General features: G+C 45.5%; 1 protein-coding gene across 1 annotated transcript in view; it reads left to right on the top strand.

The window, feature by feature from the left end:
- Positions 1-20,941, top strand: part of DGLUCY (D-glutamate cyclase) — a 46,469-nt gene extending 25,528 nt beyond the window's left edge. The window contains 3 exon segments of the mRNA XM_060001261.1: positions 270-392; positions 13,814-13,965; positions 20,792-20,941. Of these exon segments, the coding sequence (XP_059857244.1) occupies positions 270-392; positions 13,814-13,965; positions 20,792-20,941 (425 nt within the window).

Raw genomic sequence — 20,941 nt, 5'->3', positions numbered from 1 at the left:
TCGTGGACCTGGCGCCCCATCTGTGACTGGAGAATGTGACCCAACGGTGGACACGGCCACACTCTGCTGAGTTCCAAACCTGGACTCATTTTTAACTGGAGAAGTTTCTAGAATACCTGAAGAAGTCCAGCATCTCCTGGTAGTGTGAAAATGTATCCAGAGCCAACCCCTTTCCCCACCCTGAGGCACATGTGAAGGGGCTGCTCTACCCCATAACCACGCCACATTTTGCCTGATCCTGTGCCCTGACTCAGTTCCCTTCCCTCCAGGGGTCGGTGACGGAGGGAACGAGCTTGGGATGGGCAAAGTCAAGGAGGCCATGAAGAGGCACATACGAAATGGGGACGTCATTGCCTGTGACGTGGAGACTGACTTTGCGGTCATCATCGCTGGTGAGTGCTCAGACGGCCAGCCAATCAGGCAAGGCTGCCCGGGGGAGGGACCTGGCTTGGAGCCTGTCCAGCCAGAAAATCATCTCCTCCATGAGTGGAGTCTAGAGGGCGCCAGGGTAAGAAGGGGACCTGGTTCTTAGCCTCTGGCCTCTCAGTCATTCAACAAACGTTTGCTGTGGGCCAGACATTGCTCTGTGTACTGAGGCTGGAGCAGCAAGGGCCCTGCTCCACGGAGTGCCTGCTCTAGTGTTGGGAGATGGACAATGAGCCCTAACAAAGAAATATACCAGATGGTGCTAAACAGTGAGAAGAGCTACAGGTAGATAGAGAGAGTGACAGGCAGGCCACTTTAGATCAGTGCTCTGAAGAGGGGTCATCTCTGCTTTTATCTGTACCTCCTGTGGGGTGGAAAGGAAGAGAACAATCTGGCAAACGTTTGGAAGATGCAGGAGGCTTCGGCTCTCCTTTCACTTACCTCTGCCCCAGGCTTCCCTGCCCGTCCCTGCAGCTGCCCTTCCCATCAGGACCAACCTTTCCTGTGTCTGGGTCCTTCCAGGCCCCACCCTTCCTCCCTTGACTTCATCACAAGTTTCAGGAATTTTGACCCATACCTGAGAAAGGCCCTCTCCCTTTTCATTGTCAAAGTCAAAAACAGCCGTGGAGATAAGCAGAAATATCTGAGGGTACCAGTGCCTGGGTAAGAAAACTTGAACTGTAATTGACAAGGTGCTGGAAGTTTCGTGTGGACAAGTCTGAGTTAGAAGCTCCAGAGGGACCTAGTCGTAGGAAGCTCCCACCTTCTGTGAGCTTTACCTTCACAGGCTCTACCAGGTCCACACTGAATATTAGAGAAAAATCCCCTCATGCTTTAGGTAGGGGAGGGGAAAGTGAGCCATTTTTGAAATACACCAGAGCACCTGTTCTTCTGAACAACGCCTGCCCTCGAAGAAACTATTATACCAGAGCCTAGCCTGCTAGGGTTTTAACAGAGCCTAACTTACCTAGGGGAGAGAAATACCCAAAAGTAGATAACATGCAATAACAGATGGATAATGTAAGCAGAGAAATGGAAATTCTAATAAAGAATCAAAAAGAAATGCTAGAGATAAAATACACTTGTAACAGAATGAAGAATGCCTTTGATGGGCCCATTAGTAGATTAGATACAGCTGAGAAAATAATCTCTGACCTTGACGATATGACAATGGGAACTCCCTAGACTAAAAAGATAAGAGAAAAAAGACTGAAAGGAACAGAAAAGAATATCCCAAGAATTGTGGGATAACTACAGAGATGTAACCTATTTGTAATAGGAATCCAGAAGGAGAAAGAGAAAAGAAATATTTGAAGAAATAATGACTGAGAATTTTCTCCCAAATTGATGTCAGACACCAAACAATAGATCCAGGAAACTCAGAGAATACTAAGCAGGATAAATGCCAAAAAAACTACACCTAGACATATGTTCAAATTTCAGAAAATCAACAATAAAGAAAATATCTGGAAAGAAGCTGGAGGAAAAAAACTCTTTACCAATAGAGGAGCAAAGATAAGAATTATATCCAACTTCTCCTCAGAAACCATACAAGCAAGAAGAAAGTGGAATGAAATATTTAAAGTGTTGATAGAGAAAAATCACCAACCTAGAATTATGTATCTTGGAAACTTTTCCTTTATAAGTGAAGGAGAAATAAAAAATTTCTCAGACAAACAAAAATTGGGGGAATTTGTTGCTAGTAGACCTGTCTTGTAGGAAATGTTAAAAGAAATTCTAGGGACTTCCTTGGTGGTGCAGTGGATAAGACTCTGTGCTCCCAATGCAGGGGGCCTGGGTTCGATCCCTGGTCAGGGAACTAGATCCCACATGCATGCCGCAACTAAGAGTTTGAGTGCCACAACTAAGAGTTTGAATGCCACAACTAAGGAGCCCGCCTGCTGCAACTAAGACCTGGTGCAAACAAATAAATAAATAAATATTTAAAACAACAAAAAAAGAGAAATTCTAAGAGAGAAGGAAAATTATATTGGTCAGAAACTCGATCTACACAAGAAAGGAAGAGCATTGGAGAATGAATAAATGAAGGTAAAATTAAAATTTTTATTTCTCTTATTCTTAATTGATCTAATGGATAACAGTTTGTTCAAAATAATAATGGCAACAATGTGTTCAATAATATGTGCTTATGTGTATATATGGGCGTATATATATATTATATATATATATATATATACACACACATGAAATGAATGACAGCAATGATACAAGGGATGACAGGGAAGAATTAGGAATATTTTGTTATTATAACATGCTTGAGCTACCTGTGAAGTGCTTATTTGAAAGTGGACCTGGATTCATTGTAAACATATATTGCAAACTCTAGGGCAACCACTAAAAAAATTTTTTTTTAAAAGAAGTATCATTGATATGCTAAGAAAGGAGAGAAAATAGCATCATATAAAGTGTTCAATTAAAACCATGAAAGTCAAAAAAATGTGAAAGACAAAATAGGAAAAAGAAAAAGGGCAACAAATAGAAAATAGCAAAAGTATGGTAGATAGTAATCCAACCATATCAATGATCACCTTAAATGTCAATGGTCTAAATATTCCAATTAAAAGACAAAGATTGTCAGAGTGGATCAAAAAACAAGACCCAAATATGGTTGTCTCAAGAAACCCACTTTAAATATAAAGAAATGTATAGATCAACAGTAAAGGTTTGGAGAAAGATATACCATGTTAACACTAGTCAAAAGAAAGTAGGAATAGCTATATAAATTTCAGACAGAGCAGACTTCAGAACAGTTCAGGAAAGTTACCAGGGTTGAAAGGGGCATTACATAATGACAAAGGGGTAAATACTCCAAGAGGACATAACAATTCTTAATGTGCATACTCCTAAAATGTCAGGCAAAAACTGATAGAACTGCAAGGAAGAATAGATGAATCCACTATTATAATTGGAGACTTTAACACAGCTCTATCAGAAACGGACAAATCCAGCAGGCAGAAAATCCGTAAGGGCATAGTTGAACTCAGCAATACCATCAATCCACTGTATATAATGGACATCTTATGCCCTGCTTCCTCCAACAACAATAGCCTACGCATCCTTCTCAAGCTCACATGGAACATTCACCAAGATAGACTACATTCCGGACCATAAATACCACCTTAACAAATTTTAAAGACTAGAAATCATAACATGTCTGCTGTCAGATCACAATGGAATCAAACTAGAAATCAGTAACAGAAAGATAGCTGGAAAAATCCCCAAATACTTGGAGATTAAACAGCACTCTTCTAAATAACACATGAGTCAAAGAAGAAATCTGAAGAGAAATTTTAAAATATTTTGAACTCGATGAAAATACAATTTATCAAAATTTTTGGGATGCAGTGAAAGCAAGGAAATTTATTATATCGAATGTGTATATTAAAATCTGTAATCTAAGTGTTCACCTTAGGAAACTAAGAAATGAAGAGAAAATTAAATCCAAAGAAGGAAATAAATAATAACAATTAAAGCAGAAATCAATGAAATTGAAAACAGGAAATCAATAGAGAAAATTAACGAAACCAAAAGCTGGTTCTTTGAAAAGATCAACAAAATTGATAAGCCTCCAGCCAGACTAACTAAGAAAAAAAGAGAGAAGACACAAGTTACTAAAAATAAAGGAGGGCACATCACTACAGATGCCATGGAAATTAAAAGAATAATAAAAGAATGCCATGAACAACTCTGTGCCCATAAATTTGATTAAAAATGGCATACCGGGCTTCCCTGGTGGCGCAGTGGTTGAGAATTCACCTGCCCATGAAGGGGATACGGGTTCATGCCCTGGTCTGGGAAGATCCCACATGCCGCGGAGCAGCTGGGCCTGTGAGCCATGGCCGCTGAGCCTGCGCGTCCGGAGCCTGTGCTCCACAACGGGAGAGACCACAACAGTGAGAGGCCCGCATACCACAAAAAAAAAAAATGGGCAGAGGACCTGAACAGACATTTTGTTTTTCAAAAGAAGATATACAGATGGCTAACAGGCACATGAAAAGATGCTCAACATCACTAATCATCAGGGAAATGAAAATCAAAACCACAATGAGATATCACCTCACACCTGTCAGAGTGGCTATTATCAAAAGACAACAGACAACAAGTGTTGGTGAGGATGTGGAGAAAAGGGAACCCTGTACACTATTGGTGGGAATGTAAATTGGTGCAGCCACGATGAAAACAGTATGGAGATTCCTCAAAAACTTAAAAATAGAACTACCATACAATCCAGCAATTCCACTCCTGGGTATTTAGCCAAAGAAAATTAAAACACTAATTAGAAAAGGTATATGCACCCCCCCCCCCCATGTTCACTGCAGCATTATTTTCACTAATCAAGATACGGAAGCAACCTAAATGCCCATCAGTAGATGAATGGATAAAGATGATGTGGTATATATATATAAGGGAATATTACTCAGCCATAAAGAAGAATGGAATCTTTCCATTTGCACCAACACAGATGGACTTAAAGGGGATTACACTAAGTGAAATAAGTCAGACAGAGAAGGACAAGTACTGTATGATTTCACTTATTTGGGGAATCTAAAAAACAAAACAAATGAACACACATAACTGAACAGAAACAGAGTCATAGATACAGAGAACAAATAGGTGATTGCCAGGGGGTTGGGGAGGAAAGAAATAGCTGAGGGAGATTAAGAAATACAAACTCCCAGTTACAAAATAAATGAGTCATGGGTAGGAAATGTACAGTTTGAGGAATATAGTCAATAATTACCTAATATCTTTGTATGGGGACAGATATTAGCCAGACTTACAGTGGTGATCATTTTGAAATGTATAGAAATACAGAATCTCTATGTTGTATACCAGGAACTAACATAGTGTTGTAGGTCAATTACACTTCAAAAACAAACAAACAGGGGCTTCCCTGGTGGCGCAGTGGTTGAGAGTCCGCCTGCCGGTGCAGGGGACGCGGGTTCGTGCCCTGGTCCGGGAAGATCCCACATGCCGCGGAGCGGCTGGGCCCGTGAGCCATGGCCGCTGAGCCTGCGCGTCCGGACCCTGTGCTCCGCAACGGGAGAGGCCACAACAGTGAGAGGCCCACGTACCGCAAAAAAAAAAAAAAAAAGCAAACCAAACAAACAAACTGACAGAAAAAGAGATGAGATTTGTAGTTACCAGAGAAAAAGGGTGTGGGGGGGGGAATTGGATAAAAGTGGTCAAAAGGTACAAAGTCCCAGCTATAAGATAAATTAGTACTAGGGATGCAATGTACAACATGATAAGTATAATGAACACTGCTGTATAAGTGAAGGTTGTTAAGACCGTAAATCCTAAGAGTTCTCATCACGAGGAAAACTTGTTTTCTGTTTCTTTAATTTTGTATCAATAGGAGATGATTTGAGTTGATGGATGCTCACGAAACTTGTGGTCGTCATTCCATGATGTTTGTGAGTCAAATCTCTGTGCTTTACACCTTAAACTTATACAATGCTGTATCTCAATTACATCTCAATAAAACTGAAAGAAGGAAATGTAAAACTTCTGCTCTGCAGAAGACAATGCCAAGAGAATGAGAAGGCATAGACTTGAAGAAAACATTTACAAAAGACGTTTCTGATAAGACTGTTACCCAAAATATACAAAGAACTCTTAAAACTCACTAATAATAAAATAAACAGTCCAGTTTAAACAGTCCAGTTTAAAAATGGGCAAAAGACCTGAACAGACACCTCACCAAAGAAGACGTACAGATGGCAAGTAAGGATATGAAAAGATGTTCAACATCTTATGTCTCAGGTCTCCACCCTGGGTTAGCTTTTCGGCTGCGACACCCAGACAAACCCTACCCCTCAGGCGTGCCGAGCTTGCTTGCTGTCGGCACGTCTGTTATTTACTAGTCCCCTTTATCATGGGGTCTTGGATCTCAGTGGAAGGGAGCCTCTGGAGAATCTCTTTGGAAGTCCCCAGATTTCCTTGTTTATCTGCCACCCAGAATGTAGGTTCTCTGTATAATTGAACAAATCTCAAACGCTTGGCCAACTGCATCACTGATGCGATTTTAGCAGCAGGTGAAGTTCCCCAAAGAGAAAAGGTGATCCCAGTTGGCAGTGGGGAGAGTTTCAGATGAAAATCTGTGGTTTGGGGCTGAGAGAGATGGAAAGGGGCCCATCCAGTTAGGGTTGGGAGCTGCTGGGGCCTGAAAGCAGAGAAGTTTGTCTGCTCCTTCAGCTCAACAAAGACAAGAAAGATCAAGGGCTCTGGAATCAGTAAGGAGATGGCAGCTCTTATCTCCAAGCTTCGCTGGCCTCACCCAGAAAGTGAATCTCTTTGAGGATTAGAGAAAGCCTTTTCAAAGTCACCCAGGCTGGCCCTGGGCTGGGTAGTCACAGCAAATTTGCTATTCTTCTTCCAGGAGGGGCAGTCAAGAGGGGGCAGTAGGCAGGTAGTGGATCTCCCAAGGAGAGTGAATTAGGAGGCACAGAAGCCCTGCTGACTCCATCTTTGGTTCTTGACACCAGGGCTGGTCAGCAAGGTGTCAGGCCTAGCCATAGTCAGACAGGTATGATGGAAGTGAGAAGAGAAAAAACCCACGACAAGGTCCACAAGCAAATGGTGCCTTGGCCCTAAAGGTGTATTCTTCTGTGCTATCTGGTGCCTATAGAGATCAAAGTTTGCAGTGGGACATCACAGGGGGCCTCCCAGAACAGGCTCCTGAATATGGGCTCAAGTCTAATCCCTTTTCCTGGTCTTGGGGACCCTCTCAGCCTCATCTCCCTGATCTCCACTACGTATCCCATGATCTAGCCATGCTTGAATACAGCATACCTTTCACTTTTTTAATTGAAAAGATGACATAACAATACTATAGACATTCTCAGAAGGCGGTAGTGAAGGGTGACGGAGGACAAAAATACTGTCATCTCATCACAGCACAATCAGCATTTTTTCATTTTGCCTGTTGGCTTCTAATTCTTATACTCAGTACAAACCCACTTTTGGCTTCTGACTGACCTAGGAGTGATCTTTAAGCACAAGAAGAAGTGATGCAACACAGCATGATGGAGCTGTTACCTAACCGCTCTGATGGTGGGCTTCCATGCAGCGTGAGGGATTCAGGTTAGCCATAAGGGAGAGTTCTGGAATGGCTTCCTAGGGTTAGAGCTTGAATGTTCTTCTCTTCTGGTCACTAACAGTGCCTAACCCAGATGGTTTAGGGCAATGGTTCTCAAACTTTAACTTGAATCAGAATCACTTGGAGAGCTTATTAAAACTCAGTTTGCTCCCCTATTCCCTTGCTGAGTTTCGATTAAGTCAGTCTAGGCTGGGGCCCTAGAATTTGTGTTTCTAACAAGTTCCCAGGTACTACTGCCACTGGTCTTGGGACCATTCTTGGAGTTCTGCTGCTTAGAGGCAGGGTGATGAACCTGTTGGGGAGCAAAATTTGTGACCCCAAAATCTGTCTCCTTGGGGCTTCCCTGGTGGCGCAGTGGTTAAGAATCCGCCTGCCAGTGCAGGGGACACGGGTTTGAGCCCTGGTCCGGGAAGATCCCACATGCCACGGAGCAACTAAGACCGTGCGCCACAACTACTGAGCCTGTGCTCTAGAGCCCATGAACCACAACTACTGAAGCCCACACACCTAGACCCCGTGCTCAGTAACAAAGAGAAGCCACCACAATGAGAAGCCCGCGCACCGCAACAGAGTAGCCCCCGCTCACCGCAACTAGAGGAAGCCCGCGCACAGCAACGAAGAGCCAATGCAGCCAAAAATAAATAAATAAATAAATCTATTAAAAAAAAAAAAGAAATCTGTCTCCTTGGCATGAGGATTAATTTAGGATGATCTTTAAAAATTTTTATTGGAGTATATTTGATTTACAATGTTGTGTTAGTTTCAGGTGTATAGAGGATGATGATTTTTAAGAAACGGAAGACTCAGGAAGTTTTTCTTTTTAGCTCCCCCTTAGCTGCATAAAGAATTTAGTTAAAGGGCCTGTTCCCAGAATAGAGCTATAAGCAGAGGTATCTGCAGAGAATACGGGCTAGGTGTAGTGGGGGAAACTCAGCATGGCCTAGAGATCAAAGTCCACCCTGTGTCCTGTTGTCTCTACATGACCCAGCAAACATTTATTTGCCAAACATTTGCTTTTCCATCTCCATGTGCATTGCCTTCCTCCCCTTTGAAGTCCCAAACCTGTACCCCCAACATCCTCTTTTGTCTTTAGCTGAGGATGGTATTTAAGATGAGGGCTTCGGCCATTTGGGTGAATTTTTCGGTTCTCCTGGGCCTCTCCCGTGTATACATGTTATTAAACTCCTGTTTTATTTTCTCCTGTTTATCTTACTCATGTCAATTTAATTCTTATACCAGCCAGAGGAACCTAGAAAGATGGAGGAAAATTCCTTTCTCCCCGACAGTTGGCACAATCAACAGGATTTCCCTTTACTGGCTGGATACTACTCTCCCTGAAGCTGCTGCGGCTAAGAGATCCTGGGACAACTGACAGAAGCCACAGACGGTAAGAGTTCTTGCCTGTCAGTCAGTCTCCCCATCTCTGCTTGCAGCGTCTATTGGAAGCGAGTGGTAAGAGCCCTTTACTGCTTTTCTAAAGTTAGATTAACAGGAGGAATATTTATGGAGCCTAGTTCCTTGGACCCAGAGACTCTTGTTTTGAAAACTGGCAGAGTACGCTTGATTTGTTGATCCTTTTCCTCCCAAAGATGGTTATTGCTTTTCTTTATCTCTCTATTGTGTTGTTTGTCATAAGAAGGAAATTCCATAGGGTAGGACGCAGGCATAGGTCCATTAAGCTTGTTGTCCAGGCTGGCCCCGCACACTGGTGAGTTTGCTAGTCTCATAAGAAAAAAAAAAAAAAACTGGATGAGTTTTTTCCTTCCATCTTACTATACATCCTGAAGAGCTCGGTTTGCTGACCAGTGAGAAAACTCTCTCTGGTCTCTGCCATCAGAAGGGTACACATACTGGTATGCATTTTGCAGTCAGATAGACTGGGATTCCAAGCAGCTGTAGCCAACTGGTCAGAAGCCCAGGTAACAACCCAGGCTTCTGACTGGCGTCTCTTTGTGTGGCCATGCCAGCTCTCAGGGGAGTTTGTCATAAAGGGTCCAGTCCGTAAGGGGCCTTTGTTGTTCAACCTTTGTCTCCACTTTCTTAGACTATTTTGGGGAGTGAAATTTCTGGATCTCGTTAGGGCTGTGTCCTTTACATGCTTGTGGGATGCCTCTTTCATCCACGGTTAAGGCATAAAAAGACTTATTGGTTTGTGTTGCTATTAAGACACTATTCGTCAATAGCAGATGATGGATCCTTTGAATTGGAAAAACTTCTAAACTGGTAAATTTTTTAGAGAACTCTCATTGTAAACAGCTGTTTTATTGGCACCTGTGGAAAGACCAAATTAAAAGGTGGAAACAAAAAAATATAATGGCTAACCCTAAGAACTCCCTTAATTAAAAAACAAAACAAAACAAAAAGATTTGGGAAAGCTTATCAAATCTGGTGTCTCAGCCTCTCCTCATGGGTCTTACAGATGCTAATAAAAGCATTCAGTGAATTAACAAGAGAATGGGAAGAAACCAAGGGGAAAGTCAAGGTGCTCTTCCCCAAAGGTAGAAAGTGTTAAAGGGTTATTAAGAAGGTAAATAAAGCAAATATTGAAAGTTGCAGAATGAAGAGGAATCAGAAAGAGAAGACACAGGACTTGTCCCAGCAGGATGGAAATCTTCAGATGGCTATTAAGAAATGGGATAAGTAAAATGGACATTGATGGGATTAAAATAAAGGTTTCTAATACAGCACTATCTAAGATGAGGTGGGCCAAAGGGACGTTCTTTGATCCCCAAAACATTAAAGGGCCCCAAACAAGTCCTCTCTACTTACTTCAGTTTGGAGAAATTTTTTAAACTGGAAGGCAAAAATTACAATGTGAAACCTAACCAACAATCACTTGGGGCAAGAATTAGGTCGATTAATTGAGTTCAAGATTGACAAAAGGGCCTGGGTCCCTTAGCTCAACCCCTCACTGCAGACCCAAAGCCTTTTACACAAGAGTGGGGAGATGGCAGAGGGATGGAGGGAAGTTTCTGGAACTCCTTGATGCCAGAACCTCACAAGCTGTGGTACCAAAACCCATTAGTGGAACCCTGACTTGGGCTACAACAAGATTGAGAAAAGTAAAAAGTGCAAGAGTTGATAAGATTATAACAGTCGGAATGTTTGAGTGGGTGTTATATGAAGAGGTTAAACAACGTTGCTGGAATGCTTTATGGTAATGGATGTTATGGCCAGGAACACTTCTCCGACCCAGTATTGTAAGACTGAGACTTATTGATGGGGTCCTAATGGAGGCTATGGTCAAAGGTATAAGAGTTGATGAAATTGAGGTGAAAGCTTGTAAGAAAATTGCAGTGTTTGAATGGGCTTTATGTAAAGGTGGTTATGTCTCTTTTGCCTGATTGTATTGTCGGGGTAGACATTGCCTCTCCCTGGGGAATGTTTCCACTGCTTGGTATTGTAAAACAGGGCACATAAATACACCCTTTGGGCAATGTTAATTAGACATGCTAATGAGAGTCAGTAGGGTTGCCTGGGCCCACACAATGTGAGATGAAAACTGGGGGCTGATACTGGGGCCTGATAGGAGCAATGGTGGAGGCTTTTTGCCCCTCGGGTGAATTGGTCTGGGGTTGACTTGAGCACTCATAAAGAGGGCCTTGACTGAATACCTTGTGCAGACTTTTTGAAGGCATGATGCATTGATCTCTGAAGTTCTAAAACATAGAAATCTTTTGATTTCCATTTTAATTGGAAATCTTCTCCCTGATATAAAGAAGCAAATTAAAGAAAATATAGTTGGATGAGCAGATCAGCCTTTTGATATCATTTAGGCAGTAGCCCAGTTCTTTGTGGAATTGAAAGCGACTGTCTTTGTCTTGTAAATCTCTACAAAATCAGAAATGTAAGCACAGCCCACAGTCACCTGAGACTGAGCCTGGGGAATCAATCAGTAGAACCTGGGGGGAAAAAAAGGGGAAAAGACCTTTTCAAAAGTACTAACTGGACTTCCCTGGTGGCACAGTGGTTAAGAATCTGCATGCCAGTGCAGGGGACACGGGTTCGAGCCCTGGTCCAGGAAGATCCCACATGCCGCGGAGCAAATAAGCCTGTGCTCCAAAACTACTGAGCACGTGAGCCACAACTACTGAGCCCCTGCACCAGAACTACTGAAGCCCGCGTGCTGTAGGGCCCATGCTCCACAACAAGAGAAACCACCACAATGAGAAGCCTGTGCACCACAACGAAGAGTAGCCTCTGCTTGCCTCAACTAGAGAAAGCCCGCTCGCCTCTACTAGAGAAAGCCCGAGCGTAGCAACGAAGACCCAACGCAGCCAAAAAAAAAAACAAATTACTAACTGCTGGAAGTGCTCCCTCACCCAAAATCTAATTCACAGCTTCTTTAATTAATATTATTTGTCAAGGACAAATACAAATCTTAAACGTCTTTTCCACGTATAGTAAAAAGCCTTTGCCATCTGAGTGGATAAACTTAACTTACTGCAACTGATGTTTATGAACTAGTGAGTTTTATATTGTTATACCTGATTCATGACTAAAGTCTTAAAATGAAAGCTATGAGGTCTCTGGTTGTGTCTGTCTGTATATCTATGCATGCATGTTCTAGATAGGGTATTTTTCTACCTTCTGATGGTATTGCCAAAAGTAACTTGTAGAAGAACTCTAATTGGCTTAAAAGTAAGCACTTTTGAATTAAATATTTCTAAATATAACAGACTAACCCAAATATTTTTCGAGTTCACATGATCTAAGATTAACCTTTAGTAAATAAAAGCAATTTAAAGTTACTGCTTTAATTAAAATAGGCATGTCTTTAGAGTTATCAGCAAATGTAAAACTTTTATTCTACCTGGGTTTACTAATCAAATAAGTTCACGTTATGTCTGTTACGAAGTTTATCGGCAAGAATAATGGCTTGGGATGATAGTTGACTTTAATGTCTCATGAAGTTTTCATGAGTACTCTAAACATAATTGTTGGTAACAAATTATTTAGATAAATATTGATATAAATGGGGTAAGACTTAAAAATAACTTTGAAAATCTTTTGGTAATTTAAAACTTTAGAGTTTTTCTAAGGAAAGTTAAATGATGGGAATTCATTGAATGTCTAGATCATTTCCAAATAAGATAAAATACTGAAATATTAATTACTAAACAAGTCTAAGTTTACCTACTTTTGTCTTCTTATTACAAAAAAAACACCTAAAGATGTTTGGGTCTATTATACATTACACATTATGAAATGTCTTTAAAAAATACTGGTATAACAAACAGTTCACAATTGCTTACTTCTTAGTTTTCACTAGACATTGTTTTCTAAGGGTTAAGAATTCTAATTAATATACCATAAAACTACTAAAATAAATAAGGAAAACATCTTCATATGTAAGGAAAATGTTTAAAAGGTATAGGGAACGGGAATGTATTTTGTTAAGGGAAAATAAAGTAAAAAGTTAAAAAAGGGCTTCCCTGGTGGCGCAGTGGTTGACAGTCCGCCTGCCGATGCAGGGGACACGGGTTCGTGCCCCGGTCCAGGAAGATCCCACATGCCGTGGAGCGCCTGGGCCCGTGAGCCATGGCCGCTGAGCCTGTGCGTCCGGAGCCTGTGTTCCGCAACGGGAGAGGCCACAACAGTGAGAGGCCTGTGCACCACAAAAAAAAAAAAAAAAAAAAAAGTTAAAAAAAGAGGAAAAGCATAGGACAAAGTTTGAATGTGAAAAAAAAAAGGATTTGTAGGTTTATGGAAAAGGAACTCTGAGAAAAGAGTTTTGTGTGTGGTCAGGACTGGCAAAGATTAGAATACATTCAATTGAGTGAATGAATTTTAATATTAAAAGTAAGCTGATACAAAATTAGAATCTTGTTTTCTCTGTGTTAAGAAGACAAAAGTCTGCTCTTGATAATTTATAAAATGTTTTTCTTTACCTTTGATTAGTCTGCCTATAAAGAAAGGATTTTATGTTTTATCAAAATAATTTCCTATGTTGTTTTTATTAGGTCTTTGATTACTGGTTTGGTCCCAAACCAATGCCCCTAAAATCCTTTTTTCTTTAGCTGAAGATGGTATTTAAGGTGAGGGCTTCAGCCATTTTGGTGAGTTTCTCTGTTCTCCTGGGTTTCTCCTGTGTATACGTGTTATTAAACTTTTGTTTGACTTTCTCCTGTTAATCTGTCTCATGTCAATTTAATTGTTAGACCAGCCAGAAGAACCTAGAAGAGTAGAGGAAAATTTCTTCCTCCCAGGCAAACGACATGACTTTTGCGATCCTATGATGGAATCTTTTTTTATTTGTTCCAGGCGTTTCTAACTGGGGAGGTTATGCCTTGGCCTGTGCTCTGTACATCCTGAACTCATGTGAGGTCCACAGACGTTATCTGAGGAAGGCAGTTGGGCCCTTCAGAGCACCTGGAGAACAGAACTGGACTCAGGCCCTCCCATCCATCACTAAGGTAACATAGCCCAGCAGGCAACTCTCACGGATGCAACCTTTTCCCCGGATGAGGAGTAGACATGGTATTTCAATCCATAAGCCAGGGGCCAGCACCACTGCTGCCCATCAGAAGCCAGAGGCAGAGCCTGCCTTAAAACAAAGGTCTCAGGCTTCCCTGGTGGCGCAGTGGTTGAGAGTCCGCCTGCCGATGCAGGGGACACGGGTTCGTGCCCCGGTCCGGGAAGATCCCACATGCCGCGGAGCGGCTGGGCCCGTGAGCCATGGCCGCTGAGCCTGCGCGTCCGGAGCCTGTGCTCCGCAACGGGAGAGGCCACAACAGTGAGAGGCCCGCGTACCGCAAAAAAAAAACAAACAAAACAAAAGTCTCCCATCAGGCAACCACTGGACTGGACTTTGACCTACTAGTGACCCTAAATCACTATGAAAGATCTCATATAAATGACCATTTTCCTTCTAATTTGACTGTAGGCAGGTTGCTTAGCCTCTCTGAACCTCATTTTCTTCCTCTGTGAAAGAGGGGCAGTCAGCATTCTGGGAAGGACGGAATACCTGAGCCATGGTAGGCGCTTCATAGCGGTAGCTGGAGGTGTCCTTAGCATCTCCCTCCAAGGAGTTTACAACCCGGCAAGGGCACTGACACCCCCGCTGGCACCGTCAGCCATCCTACACGGTGCTAAGGTGTGAGGGCCCAGGGTGGCAAGAGGACCCTGTGGGCTGAAGGCTAGGAGGGATAAAGCCAGTGGAAGGGGAGGCATCTGGGCAGGAAGACCGGAGGGAACAGAAGCTGGGAGATGGGGACCAGCTCAGTGCTGGTTTGGGGAGACTGCTCTTGAGGTTGGCAGCAGCAAGCCAGGGTGTGATAGGAGCAGAGGAGGGCTTCTGACCCCAGCGTCCCCAAAGAGGGGGCCCGCAAGTCCTCCGAAACAGTTTGCAAAATTGTTTCATACGTGGATTTTCCTGGGCAAGAAGCCCTGGTTTCATCAGAGTCTCCAAGTAGTCTGGGGCCATTAAGAACCCCTGGCAGAGGGAGGTCACATGAGCCGGATCAAAGCAAACCCGACTCCTGACTGAGGCTTCTACCCGAGAAGTAATAGGGAGCCACGCGAGGGCTTTGAGCGAGGAACCGGGGTCCCACTGGGTGGCTTTTGAGTGAGCTCCTCTGACTGCAGAGCCAACTGTGAAGGGCTGTGTGCAGTTCCAGGCGTTCCCCGTAGACCAGCGCAGAGGCAGGACACACACGGACACGTACACACGCACACACACACGTGCACATACATGGCTGACTTACGTGAACTCACATATACGTGCAGGGAAAACAAAAAGAGAGAAGGCCAGCCAGTCCTCTAAGTGGTTCCAGCATTCTGCTCCCGGTCCTGGACCCTGGGCAGCGAGATGGGCCGCTGGAGACTCGGCTGTTCCTACCTCAGGCCTCAGTTCCCACGGCTCTCCTGGCACCGATTCCAGCCTCAAGCCCCCTCCCCAGCGGGTGCCCCTCGCAGAGCTGGGACCCGCCCACCCCGGAGAGAAGCTGGTGGCATGTCAGTCTCTACCAGGCACCTTCTGGGGGAATTCTCCAGAGTAACTGGATCACGGGAAATTGGGGCCAAAGCCCAGACTTTACATCTAAATCCCAGGTCACAGGTGACTTCACCTGTGAGCGGACAGCTTCGCCTGAGGGCAGGCAGGCAGGAGGGGGGAGGGCTGGGGACACCTGGAGAACAGCCGAGGGAGCTGGGGTGTCTGGCCTGCTGGAGAGAGGATTTGGGGGGGCCTGAGATCGCAACAGCTTCCTGGGGGAGGGGCACAGATACCCTCCTCGGCCGCGTGAGAGACACAAGCAGGCCAGAAGACAGAGGTTCTGGTTCAACGTGAGGAAGAGCTTGTTCTCCTCAGAGCTACTGCCCAAGCCTGCGAGGAGGGAGCTCTCGGACACAGGGAGCGGGTCAGGGTCGGGGGAGAAGTTTCTCGAGTTCCGTCAGGCTGACCACAAGGCCACTCCCAGACAGTCCAAACAGTCTCATGCAACTTAAGGCTGCCCCAGTCTTATTCCCCCCAAATAGATTTGCTAAATGAGGAAAAAACAAAACAAAGAAAACCCTCTGGAAATCAGGGACCAGGTCTTTCGTATCTGCCTTCCCAGCAACTAGTGCAGGGAAACCCAGTGCTTGGTAAATCCTTGTTGAATGAATGAGTGTATGAATGAATGAATGAATGAATGCCGTGCTTATTAAAGCAGTGATTCTTCCAAGTTTAGAGGCATCTAAGGGACCTTTCACACAGCAGGAATCACCTCAGGGGCATCTTAAAGCGCACAGTGGGGCCCACCCCAGGGCTCCTGATTCGGTAGGTCTGAGACGGGTTAGAGAATCTGCACCTCTGACAAGTTCTCAGGCAATATTGCTGCTGCTGCTGCGGGGACCACATTTGAGACCCTGGACTAGAGGGTGGGTTCCCAGCGTTGTGGCAGAGGCTGGTGTGGGGAGATGGGAAGGCGATCCAGGAGACAGGAAGGTTCCTGAGCGTTGAGCCTGGAGACAGCAGCTGAGGTGGGGCTGCTTGCAGGTCCCCCAGCCAGCCAGCAGCTGAGGTCCTGGGGCCCCTCACTTGTGCGAAGCCTCTGCATCCAGAGCCCCTCCCTGCCTCCTTCCTGTCCTTCTTTTACATTGTCTTGCACCCTTTCTGCTCCCTTTTTCTTCCTGCCTCTGTGTCTGTCTCCCTCCTGCACCCGCCCCCATTTCTCTCCAACACCTCCCCGGATTGGTTTGTTATCCCCACTTTACAGAGGAGGGGGCTGAGGCTCTGAGAGGGAAGGTGGCTTGCCCAAAGCCACACAACTAAGAGGCAGAGCTGAGTCTAGGCTCTCTGACTCCATACTCTGAGCTCTTCCTGATGTGGCTCAGTAGTTTCCTAGTTTCCGGCAATGCCAGGGTGCAGGAGAGGAGGGAAAAGGAGGAGTCGCGCAGCTAAAGTGACATTTTCAGGGGAAATGGTCTGCCCTAAAGGGGCCCAGAGAGCCTTCTATGCTTTCTTTACACTTCCTGGATCTGAATTGGAAAAAAAACACTCAGAGGCCCGCCTCACACATGATTCCTGATTCATGCAGACACAAAAGACTGAACCCAGCCAAACAAGTTCACGCAGCCCCACACTTACCCTCTGGGGATGGAAATTCTCCTTCCACATTTCCACCCAGTCTTCACAAATATATTAATAATGTACCACCCTTATAAAGAAAATAAAAGGGAACATCATTAAACCAAAATTACAAACACATTTTTGTATAGCCCCTCCTCTGGGCCAGGCCCAGGCTTGTTCTGGGAGATAATGAGGGGTAAAGAACCCAGGGTCCATGGGGGCGGGGAGGGGCTCATTTCAGGAGCTGGGAAAGAACTGTGAACACTGCTTGTGGGGACACAGAGAACAGGTGCTTGGCTCGTTCAGAGAGCTCAAGGAAGGCTGCCTGGAAGAGGTGGCACTGAACTAGGTCTTGGAGGGTGAGTAGGATATAAGGAGCCAGGTGAGAAAGCGTGGGAAGGACCTTCCAGACAGCAGGACTCACAGAAGTGAAGGTGCAGAGACATGAAGCAGCGCGTTGTGCAGGGGATAACTAGAGTCGTCCTACTGGAGTTCAGTGGGTCACTCCATGGAAACCCCTGGGTCATCAAGAGATGCCGGACAGAACTGTGGCCTGAGTTTTGGTGAAGTTTGGCTGGTTAGGAGCGGAGGAATGTCCCTCAACCCTGTTCTGTGTGTTGCTTATAAGAAGGGCCTTCCATATTCTGTGGATGTGATCATGACTGTAGCAGGAGCGGGCACCATGTTGAGGAGCCCAGGGAAGGTGGCCACCACCATCCAGGGCACGCCCTGCCCACTCTGGCCCTTGACTGTGTCCCAGGGGTTTTACTTGAGGGCAAAACAAATTGTTGGAGGACATTTCCTAGAGCTTATCAGGAGCCAAGAGCTGATTGATGACACCTTACAGGAGGGACTAAGGATGGATGGATGGATGGATGGATGGATGGATGGATGGATGGACGGACTGCTGGTAGGCTGGCTGGCTGGCTGGATGAATGATATGATAGATCAATGGATAATGGTAGGATGGATGATACAGAGAGGCAGGAACATGACTTCTGGCCTCATCCTGGCTACCATTCTCTTCCAGCACTTTCACCCCACTCCATTTTCTTTATACTTTTTAAATTGAGGTACAACTAACAGAGTAAAGCACATAAGCTTCAGTGTACAGTGGGTGAAGTTTTACACACGTACACATCCATGCAGCCACCACCAAGGTCACAATGCAGAGCAGTTCCAACTTCCCAGGAGGCCCTTTCTCCCACCCCACTCTGAACAGCAGCATCGCCTGAAAATCAGCCCGTTATGCTCCAAGCATGAATCAATAGTGACACCCACACACTCAGCCTTGACATCCAGAACTCATCCCGGGGCCTCTTTCCACATCCACAGTGAACTAGGCCCCAGGCCCCGCCCCCTCTGCCCAATTCAGTCCTCTGTCCCTCTCCTCCGGCCCCACCGTCTCAGCCTGGACTGGTGTGGCAGCCCCCAGGCCCTGTGTCTCCAGCCACTCCCTGGTCAGCTCTCCTCCCCGCCCCACCACCTCCTCTTGGTGGGGCCTCCTTGAAGATGGTCTGGTCGTTTAGGGGTTCCTGGGAATTTGCCGGCAATCACTGTTGGCCCAGCTGCTCCCTGTGGCTCATGGAGGCTGAGTGCCAGCCAGTTCCTAAGCTGTTGACTGATCTCGTGCACCCTGAGGACCCCCAGGGCTCTACTGGGACCCAGGAGGATGTGAATGGTGGGGGCAGGCAGTGTGCTAGGGGGAAATGGCCCTGTGGTCCCAGGAGCCTTGCCCCATAAAGAGAGGATATGTCCCAATGGAGAAGAGAAATGGGAGAATAAAGTCCAGACAATTGACGGAAGATGCCATTCTGGGCTGGGTACCCCTGGGAAGGGGCTCTTGGACAAAGGGCTTGCCTGGAAATGCTCCGGGCCTCCCTCCTATCTTGGGCCCTGGGGAAGAGTGGAAATGCAGGTTCTCAGGCCAGGTGTGAGTAGAGACAAGTCCTAGGTGATATTTGCCAACACTTTCTCCCTTGTTCTGAAAAGTTTTCAGTGAGTGCTCCCCACAGCCCCTGGCTCGGTTCGCTCCTGCTCTTGTCACCTGTGGTCCTAGTTGCCCCTCCTCCAGAAAGTCCTTCTTGAGCCACTTCAATAAATGGGGTTGGGGGCCCCTGCTCTGTGCCGTGATCCCCATGGACTGTGCCTGCCTGATCAGTCGTCTAGAATGTGACGCCCCCGGGAGTGTGGGGGGCAGGGACCACATCACATTCACCACTGTATCCCTGGTTCAGGTCCTGGCACAAAGCAGGTGCTCAATAAAACTTTGATGCGTGATGGAATGAATGAGCAAATGCCTGAGCAGGAAGATGAGAACCTTCCTCTGGTCTGTCATGATCCACCTGCTCTAGATCCTTTTGTCCCCTTCCTTTGTCTGTAGAGAAGAAGGAAGTTGTCCTTGACTTCTGCCCCTCGGGCACCATCTTCTCTCCTGTGTCTTCACCTAAGACCCACCTTCCTCAGGGGGACCTGAACTGCTCAACAAGGGACAGACACGTTAGTGGCTTAGACAAGTGTTTCTTTGGCACCTTGTTTTTGGAGGGAGATGGAAGAAAGCAAATCAGATCACTTTTTTAAAAAAATCAACAAGTCAAAGGAAGAAAGCTCTGGGCTAAAGACTAGGGGACCCAGCCCTGCCAATAATAATCCACCTCATTTCATGAGCACCTACTGTGTGCCAAGGACCATGCTAGGTGCTTTACTTGCATTTTCTCTTTTTTAAAAAATTAATTAATTTTGGCCGCGCCGTGTCTTAGTTGCGGCATGCGGGATCTTTAGTTGCGGCATGCAGGATCTTTAGTTGCGTCATGCGGACTCTTAGTTGCGGTGTGTAGTCTTCTTAGTTGCAGCATGTGGACTTCTTAGTTGTGGCATGTGAACTCTTAGTTGCAGCATGCATGCAGGATCTAGTTCTGGGATTGAACCCAGGCCCTCTGCATTGGGAGCGTGGAGCCTTACCCACTGGACCACCAGGGAAGTCCAGCATTTTCTCATTTAATCCTCACAACAACCTTCTAAGGAGGCATTGTTATTATCATCCACCTCCCCATTATACAGATGGGGACACTGAGGCACAGAGAGGTTTAACACACCTGCCAGGAAAGACCCAAGTCAGATCTGTCTGATTCTAAACCACTCTGCCTGCTGGGCCCTGGATGGGGTTGCATTTTCTCCGTGGCTCTGCTCCCTCCAGATTCTCCCACAACCACACCGGGTAAAGTCTAGAAGGTGACTGAAGCAGGGCTAACAGAGGCTGATAGCGAGGAGGAGCTCTCAGGAGGAACAGGGGCCTTCCTGGCACGAAGGCCATTGGCAGATAATGCAGAGCTGGGGAGGGCTAGGTTGGCAGGAAGTAGCCAAGCTGCCCCTGCAGAAGTGAATCTTTAGCGTCTGTTAAGAAAATGCAGATTTCCATAAAAAACATACTATATAGTTACATGAAGAAACAGCCCAAACTGTTCAAAGTAGCAGCTTCCGGGGAGTGGATTGGGGAGCCCATGAGGTGTGATGTAGGACACTGTTACTTTTCACTATGAGTCTTCCAGTGGCGTTAGTATTTTTAAACATTTTATTTTTAAAAAAGAGACTATGTCAAGTCAAACGTTCTTTTTCCACTTATAAATGTATGGATTTCTTTCTTTTTCCTCCCCCTCCACTGCTTCTATCTCTGCCCCATTTCTTTCCAGGAAGAAAAAATGTTGGGCATCCTGGTGCAGCATGGAGTCCGGAGCAGAGTCTCGGGCACCCTAGGCATGGAGGTGGACGGGCTGCCCTTCCATGGCACTCACGCCCAGATGATCCAGAAGCTGGTAGACGTCACCATGGCGCAAGGGTGA

This window comes from Delphinus delphis, chromosome 2 (assembly GCF_949987515.2).
Source record: "Delphinus delphis chromosome 2, mDelDel1.2, whole genome shotgun sequence".
Lineage (NCBI taxonomy): Eukaryota > Metazoa > Chordata > Mammalia > Artiodactyla > Delphinidae > Delphinus > Delphinus delphis.
Note: the sequence above shows the minus strand (reverse complement) of the source record. Positions and strands in the feature narration are given on the sequence as shown.